The 7830-nt window shown below is 61.1% G+C and overlaps 1 protein-coding gene across 1 annotated transcript; it reads right to left on the bottom strand.

The window, feature by feature from the left end:
• Positions 1–702: 702 nt before the first annotated feature.
• On the bottom strand, positions 703–6420 carry SLC6A8 (solute carrier family 6 (neurotransmitter transporter), member 8). Its single transcript, XM_008586851.1, has 12 exons — positions 6293–6420; positions 5298–5547; positions 4762–4894; positions 3375–3509; positions 3191–3294; positions 2975–3099; positions 2280–2392; positions 2019–2156; positions 1838–1940; positions 1653–1753; positions 1405–1575; positions 703–1071 (listed from the first exon to the last, which is right to left on the bottom strand). Exons 1-12 carry the CDS (start codon positions 6339–6341, stop codon positions 931–933), a joined length of 1563 nt encoding a protein of 520 aa, XP_008585073.1. The 5' UTR covers positions 6342–6420; the 3' UTR covers positions 703–930.
• Between the last annotated feature and the right edge of the window lie 1410 nt (positions 6421–7830).

The raw sequence follows: 7830 nt of genomic DNA, 5'->3' as shown, positions 1-7830 counted from the left end.
ACACATGCACATCCACACAACACACCCGCAGACTCGACAGCTCGAAGCTTTTGTTTTGCCTATGAAAATTAGATCTATAAATTCACACTCCTTGGCTAGGGGCAGGGGAATAAGGAGGGGCTGAAAGGGACAGGGAGTGGTAAGGAGAAGGGATGGTTTGGGCTCTTTTTTTAGAAATATACAAGCAGAAATCTCGCTGTCTCCTCAAGTTTTTATAAAATGTGCAAAATACAAACCTCCTTTGCCCAGAGGCACCGTTTACATCTGGTATTCACTTTGTTAAGAGATAGGAATCTATATATACTGTACGTACTCACACACACATGCGCTTGTACCCAAGCTCACACAATTGGTATTGGTGGCGATTGGCGCGGGAACCGGTAGGTTCCGTTGCTGGCTGGCTCTTTAAGCTTCTGAATAGGGATGGGGAGAAGGTTCTAATACAGCTGAAATATTCACCTTGTTCCACTGCCCCTCCCTCACCACCCTTGTCCTCCCCTCCCATTCTCCAAACTGCTACTGCTGCTTTTGGGGTGAGGGGCCACCCGAGGGTGTGTGACAGAGCAGAACCTGGAGTGGCAGGCAGGGGTGGGCATGGTGGGGGTAGGAGGAGATAGGTCCCAGGGTACTGGGGGAGGGGAGCTAGGCAGGGCCTGGGAGCAACGTGTGGACCAGCCTGCCTGCCTAGGGCAGGGGGGTGGGGTGGGGGAGAGGCATCTATTTTTGGTGGGTTGTGATATTTTTGGCGTTTTATTAAAAATGGAAAAAGTTATTTTAGTTAGCACTCATGGTGCTTCCCTCCCTCCCATCCCCAGGCAGACCCGGAAATTGTCAGGGAAAGGCAAGACCCCTGCAGGGGTGGGGTGGGGGCTAAAGCAGGGGCTGCTATGGCTACCAAGGGTGAGCTGGTGATGTGAACTGGGGTGCCTGTCACATGACACTCTCCACCACGACGACCTTGCTGCTCTCGGACACTGGGGTCAGGGTGGTCAGGCCCCTGACGTCCGCATCCTGAGCTCTGTACTCCAAGTGGTGGAGGCCCCAGACAGGCTGAGTTAGGTGCTGCCAGCGCTGAAGGAAAGGAGGGCATGTTGAACCACCCCCCAGGGTCACTTGCTTGTCCCCATGGCAACTTCCTCTCCCTCTCCAGTTCCCACCACCTGCCACCAAGTCAAGGCCCTTCTCCAAAGGGGACTTTTCAGGCTCCACTCTCTGTGCTAGGAAGCAGGGTTGAGTGGATGTTCACACGGAGGGGAGGGGACCTAGGGCTGGGCCCTGCTCCCCAGATACCACCCGAGGCCATGGAGGGCCAGCTTTCCTTCCATCCACCCCCAGACTGTGCTGGCCAGAGGCTTCCGGCACAATGGTCCGTGCTGCAGAGGGAGGGTTGGAGCGGGGCCTTACCTCAGCCACGGTGCCCTTGGCCCTGAGGAGGCAGCCCAGGACATGAAGGGGCACACACAGCATGGAGGACAGTGCAAAGGCCCAGCCCATGGCCTCGCCCCACCACGGGTACACGTAAGTTTTGTTGTAGACCAGCGGCTCATGGTACACGACGTTGAAGATGAAGATGCCCTGTGGACAAGCGCCTGTGGTTAGCAGGGCTCCCGCACTGCCCGCACTGCCCGCACTGCCTGGCCTCCCAGTCTTACCATGCAGACCAGCGGGGTGAAGAACGCCCAGCACCATTTCATCCAGGGGCAAGGTCGGTACCCGATCATGCAGGCAATGTCGTCCATGAAGCGGTCAGCTCCTGGGGTGAGGCGGGAGGGCCAGAGCTGGAGACCCTTGTGTCCCTCCCTTGCCTCTCCCTCCCGATCCTTCAGCCCAGACCTACCGTACACCCAGGCCACCACCACACACTCCCAAAAGGCCTGCCAAAGCAGGGTGGTGCCACTGGCCGAATAGTAGTCGAACAGCTGGAAGACGTACATCCCACCCTGGGGGATGAAGCCAGGTCAAGGAAGATGGCAGACGGCGGTGGATGCCATGGGCAGACCCACCCCACCTCCACTTACATTAGTCACCATGGAGAGGTCGATGACAAAACAGAGGGTGCAGCAGAGGGCCACAGAGATCTCCCTTTGGAAACGGAAGTAGTAGGAGGCCGGAAGGAGGTCGAGGAGGCCGGTGATGAAGCCCTCCACACCTACAAACTGTGGCCAGGGCAGCTGAGGCCAAGCCCCTCCACTTGCCCCGCACCTCTCCCTGCCGAGTATGCTGGGCCCCTCTACCCACCCCCACCGCCCGGCTCCCTGTCCCAGGAGCCCTCTGCAAACCTGGCTATCGAGACCAAGCAGCAGCAGCATGAAGAAGAACAGGGCAGCCCAGAGTGGGGCCACAGGCATCAGTGTGACGGCCCGGGGGTAGGCGATGAAGGCCAGGCCAGGCCCTGCAGGGGACATGCAGCACCCTGAGCCTGCCTGCAGGCACCCAGGCTTACTCCCTCCAAGGCAGCAGGCCACCCAACAGAGCTCCCTGTAGCCCAGAGCCACGCCCAGCCTTTCTGTTGGTGGCAAGGCACGGCCAGGCTGCACAAACCCCTATAGGCATCCCATACTAGGCGCCTGGAAGACTCCTGCAGGCCCTCAGCAGATCCCTACCCTGTACCAGTGGGCTGCCTGCTTCAGACTCCTCTCCCCAGGTTCCAGTGGCCACTGTGGTCGCAGTCACTGTGAACCCTGGGGTGATGCAGCAGGGGCTGAGAGGAGGCCCCCCTTTCCCTCTGCACCACTCTGACAAATAGGAGCACATACCCAAGGCCCTTAGGGATGGACAGAAGGGGGCTCAAGTCCCCAGTCCTGAGATGGCTGGAGAACAGCTCTACCTCGCAGCTGCTTGGCTGGGCCAATCTGACAAGTTCACTTTCAATTGGTCTCATGCGTCTCAGAATTTCTGTTTGCATGTGCATGCATGTATGTCGTACACCAGGACATCAACTACTGCTCTGGAGGTGGGACTGGGGGGTCTTTACCTGATTCTGCCACCTTGGAGATGTGCACACCCTGCTCTGTGGCCATGAAGCCCAGGATGGAGAAGACTACGAAGCCAGCAAAGAAGCTGGTTCCGCTGTTGATGAGCGCGAGGATGATGGCATCCCTGGGGATGGAGGGGGACAGAGTGAACTGGTTAGGCTGTCTGCCGTCCATTGGCAGGGCAGGGCAGGGCTGGGCAGGGCTGTGGTGCCTACTTGTAGCAGTTGTTGTTGAAGCGATTGTAGCTGCCCAGGGCTGTGAGGGCCCCCAGGCCGATGGCGTAAGAAAAGAAAATCTGGGTCCCGGCATCTATCCATACCTGGAAGAGAAGGGCCGGCGAAAGCGGGCATAAGGGGCCCTGCCGCACTGCCACGCCTTGCCCCACCCCCGCCACCTCACCTGTGGGGACCCCAGCTTCGACCAGTCAGGCTTGAGATAGTAGACGATGCCGTCCAAGGCTCCGGGCAGCAGCACTCCGCGCACCAGCAGCACAACGAGGACCACGTAGGGGAATGTAGCGGTGAAGTACACGATCTGGGGGGCCGGGCTGCTCAGACAGGCCCTGCAGCAGTGCCTCCCCCTCGGAGGCCCCCACTGAGCCGCAGAGGACTGAGCAGGCAGGCCACAGTCCCCCCTTGCTGGGAGCCATATTCAGAGGTCGGGCAACCCCCGCACTGCCCCCCATTCTGCTCCTCAGGACCGAGGCTCCTCCCAAAGTAAGCTAGGGGCAAGGCTGGGGTCCCAGCAGCTCCACAGTGAGCACCCGTCAGCAGCAGCGGGAGGGTGAGGCAGGTCTGGCTGCCGCAGGCGAGGGGCCCTGGGCACAGCTCATGTTCTGCAGGGAAGTGCTCCTTTGAGGGGCAGCTTCTGGAGTGTGTCCATGTGGGGACAGGAAGGTATGAAGCACGTGGGGAGTAAGGGCTGGAAGGGCAAGGGAGCGCACGAGTGTCTGAGGTGGCGGGGTCCACATGGGCAGTGCAGGTGTGGAGCTGGCCAGCACATGTCCCTCCCAGAGCCCTGTAGGGCCCAGGCGGGGGCGACATCAGACTGGGGCAGGTCCTGTGCCTCATGTGCCCCTCCCTCCTGGTCATCCTCTGTGGAGAGGCGGGGTCCTCTGTCGCTAGTTGGGGATTATAACTTGGCCAGACGGAGAGAGGCAAGCGAAAGGAGGACAGCAAAGGCCTCTGCCTCCTTGTCCAACATCCATGCTGGGCCACGACCTCAGCAAGTGCCTGCTCTGGGGACCCCGCTGGGAATGAGACACACTGGAGTCCTGCCCGCCAAGGACCTGGCTGTGACCCATGGCCCCAGACACACTGTCTTATCTGTTGACACTACGTCTCCCTAGCCTGACAGGGGCCCCTGCGGGAGGGATGTAGTGAGACTTCCCTCCGGATCCTCAGGGTCAGAGAGGAAGGTGAGAAAGACCTTCCGCCATGGACCAGGTCCACATACACCATCCAGACTCAGACCACACGTGAGGAATGGAGAGAAACTGGGGAGTGCGGCAGGGTGGGGATGGGGCGCTCAACACAGGGAAGGGACGGCTACTGCCTGGGGCTCTGACCACCCCTCAGGAGCGAAGGCTGCGGGTCCCTGGATTTGGAGGGTGGGAAGGAATGTTCAGCAGCAGGGTGGAGATAAAGTGGCCTGGATTTCAGAACCTGTTTCCCTCTGCGGGAGCTAGCCCGGGGCCCATCACCTCCTGTTGCAACAGTTGTCCCTTGCAGAGACACACACCTCCCAGAGCAATGCCGCCCCCACCCTTGCCAGCCTCCAGCTGTACCTTTCCTGTTGATTTGACCCCCTTCCAGACACAGAAGTAGACCAGCACCCAGCAGGCCAGCAGACACAGGGTCACCTCCCAGTTGAGGGCCCCTGGCACCTCCAGCCCGCCAGACAGCCGCAAGACTTTGTTCCTAGGGGAGAGGGAGCACCTGAGAGCCCTGCCAGCAGAGGGCCAGGCGACTGGGACCCACCCTGACGGGGGGGGGTGGTGGCTCCTCCCTTCTGCAGCCTTTTGCCCACCCAGGCCAGACCTGGAGGCACCACAGTGTGCTTGGAGCCTGGGAGGCCCTGGCCGGTGGGAAGTGGCAGTGCTGCCAGCCTGGCCCCAGGCCCCTTACAGGGTGGGCAGGACAGACTGACAGGGACAAATGCCACAGAAGGAGCCCCAGGGGCTGGCCTGGGCGCTCCCCGAGGACAGGCAGTTCCCGGAAGTGACTGCTCCACATCCCTGGCCTCCTGTGCATAGGGCTGGGCCATGTGCAGAGACCAGAGGGACGGGACAGGATGGGCTTGGCCCAGAGGCGCCTGACTCACTCCCAGAACTCGATGACAGGGGACCGGCGGTCAGCAAGCTGGTCACATGTGAGGTTGGCTATGCTGGCATTGGCACAGTCTTCATGGCGGAAGATCTCCACACAGTCGGGAGTGTTCCAGGTGTGGCCACACGTGGCCCAGGGCAGCGTGGTGGTGAAGGACTTTACCAGGTAATAGAAGCCCCAGGCCAGCACCATGATGTAGTAGGTGTTGCAGTAGAAGACGATCACCATGGAGGCATAGCCCAGGCCTGGGGACCAGGGGGTTCCTTTCCATGTGGATTCTTGTCTTGCCACTTCCCGCCACCGAATTCTCTCCCCTACCAGCGCTGGCAGTGGTCCCAACTGCTGGGCCCCTTCCAGCTTGCACCCTGGGCCGACATCCTCCCCCTCCCAACCATGCATCCTACCAGAGCCTTCTCTGCTGTGCTATGGAGATTTCTCCAAGCCGCCCCTGGACTCCCCCTTATGTGAGTGTCCCCACACTGGGACTGCTCCCCAGTCTGTCTCCTTGCCCACCCTCCATGCACCCCCAGAGCCCAGGCAGAGCTCCCCTCCTGCCCCAATCCAACCAGTCAGTCCTGTGGGTTCTCCAGCCTCACACACCTGGCCCCCAGCGGCCTCCAGTACATTGGGGTGTGGGAGGCAGTCACCTTCAGTGGGTACCTCTCTGTGCTCCAGCTTCTTTGGAAGGAGCCAAATGTGTTCAGCAGGTCCTGCTCCAGCCTGGCTGTGCGTGAGCTGTCCTTGCCCTTGTGGAGAAGCCCTAGCCCCCTTCTAGTGCCTGCCTCTCCACATTCACTGTGTGGTCTGTGTGTCTTTTAGGTTCCCCCTTGAGACGGCGGGCCATTACCCAGTCCCAGGCCTGGTGCTCAGGACAAGATTTCTCAAGTGGGTGCCAGCCGTGCTCTGCTCCCAAGCCCTTGCCCTAGCAATGGGAAAGGGGAGGGGTCCCTCAGGGGGCACGGAGGGAAGGGCAGGCCTGGGGCTGCTCACCTTTGAATAAGGGACAAATGTTCCATACATTGATGCTGCCGGCCTTCATGAACTGGCCCAATGAGATCTCCAAGAAGAAAATGGGGATTCCTCCGACCAGGGCAATCAGGACGTAGGGAATAAGGAAGACACCTGGGGGAGGAGGCGCAGTGTGGGCTCGGGGGAGATCGCTTCAGTGTTCCCCAGAGTCCCCCTGTAGCACAGGCACTTGTGCAGGGTGCCTCCTTAGCCAAGTGGGGATTTGACCCCCAGCCAGGTTGCCAGGCCGAGCTGGCCAGCCCAGACTCCGGAAGCCCTGGAAGGCCCAGGCGGAGCCCCAGCTCCAGGCTCCACCCCAGCCCCATCATAACTACCCACTGGGTGAATCAGTGCAGGGGGTGGCCGCTGACTCAGAGGCCCAAGGCGAACAGTCTTGGGGGGTGAGTTCTGAGTTTGTTGATGAGGGGGCTGGGGTAGCCCCTGGGCCATTTGAGCCTTATTCCCTGGGCTGTAGGGGGCCCATGCCCACAGGGCTTCCATCCCCATGGTTAGCTGGGGTGACCTAGTGGTTCTGGAGGACACGCGCACTCATGCACGCAGGCCATCCTTGTGCCACAGTTCCCATTTGCCAGGCAGCACTGGAAGGAGCAGTGAGGGCATGTGCGTGTGTGCGGGCATGCGCACCAGGGCTCGGTGTTCCGGCAGGGGGGCTTGTCCAAAGGCAAGGAGCACCTGGCTGCCCTGCACTTGGATGCTTGCCCACTGGTGCGAAGGTCCAGAGAGGTGGGTGGATGGGTGGCAGTCTTCCGCTGGTGGGGGTGTCAGTGTGCAAGGACAGAGGCAGACAGGTGGGGGAAAAGGGACCAAGCCAGGCATAGCAAGCCCCAGCGAGCACGGCTCTGGAGGCAGGCAGGCTGGGTCAGAGACAGGTTGCGGCCAGCGGGCTGGGGTTGGGGTGGTGGGAAGGAGGGGATAGGTGGGCACCAGCAGCCCCTGTCCACTCCCTGTGCCTCCTTTCTAGGCCCCCTCCACTTGCCCCTGGCTCAGCTCTGTTCACTACTCAGGGGCTGAGCTTGACTGCAGCTTGCCTGGCTCCTGGTCTCAGCATCCTTCTTGTGTGTGACCTTGGGCAAAGGCCTTTGCTCTGGGCCTCAGTTTCCCACGCATCATTCAGTCACTTTCGCTCCCCAGCAACCCCAGTGCTGCTTTGTAGTCACAGGACACACGCGTGCCCATCGCTGTTGCTAAGCTGGCCTTAGGCAGGCGGGCGTGGGGTGTGCATGCAGCGTGTCTGCCAGCGGCGCCAGGCCGCAGGCTTCAGAGCCTGGCTCAGGCACCCAGTGTTCCAGGCCCAGGCCAGAGGGGAGGGCACGGGAGGGAGTGGAGAGAGGGCAGGGGGAGGGACAGAGTGGCCCATTGTGTGTGTGTGTGTGTGTTCGTGTGTGCACACGTGGGGGGCCCACACAATGTGCCACTTGTGTGCCTGACCCGCGGGGGCAGCCGGGGCTCCTCACCTCTTGGAGCCCCCGAGGGGGCAGGTCTGGCCTCCCCCCCTCCGG

Source organism: Galeopterus variegatus, unplaced genomic scaffold (genome assembly GCF_000696425.1).
Source record: "Galeopterus variegatus unplaced genomic scaffold, G_variegatus-3.0.2 Scaffold4160, whole genome shotgun sequence".
Classification (NCBI taxonomy): domain Eukaryota; kingdom Metazoa; phylum Chordata; class Mammalia; order Dermoptera; family Cynocephalidae; genus Galeopterus; species Galeopterus variegatus.
Note: the sequence above shows the minus strand (reverse complement) of the source record. Positions and strands in the feature narration are given on the sequence as shown.

Coding starts and splice junctions, on each gene's coding strand:
- SLC6A8 (XM_008586851.1), bottom strand. CDS start 6,341: ATGAAGGCCGGCAGCATCAATGTATGGAACATTTGTCCCTTATTCAAA. Junction 3,510..4,761: donor GGGTCAAATCAACAGGAAAG/GTACAGCTGGAG, acceptor CCGGCCCCCCAG/ATCGTGTACTTCACCGCTAC. Junction 1,072..1,404: donor CCAAGGGCACCGTGGCTGAG/GTAAGGCCCCGC, acceptor CCTTTCCTTCAG/CGCTGGCAGCACCTAACTCA.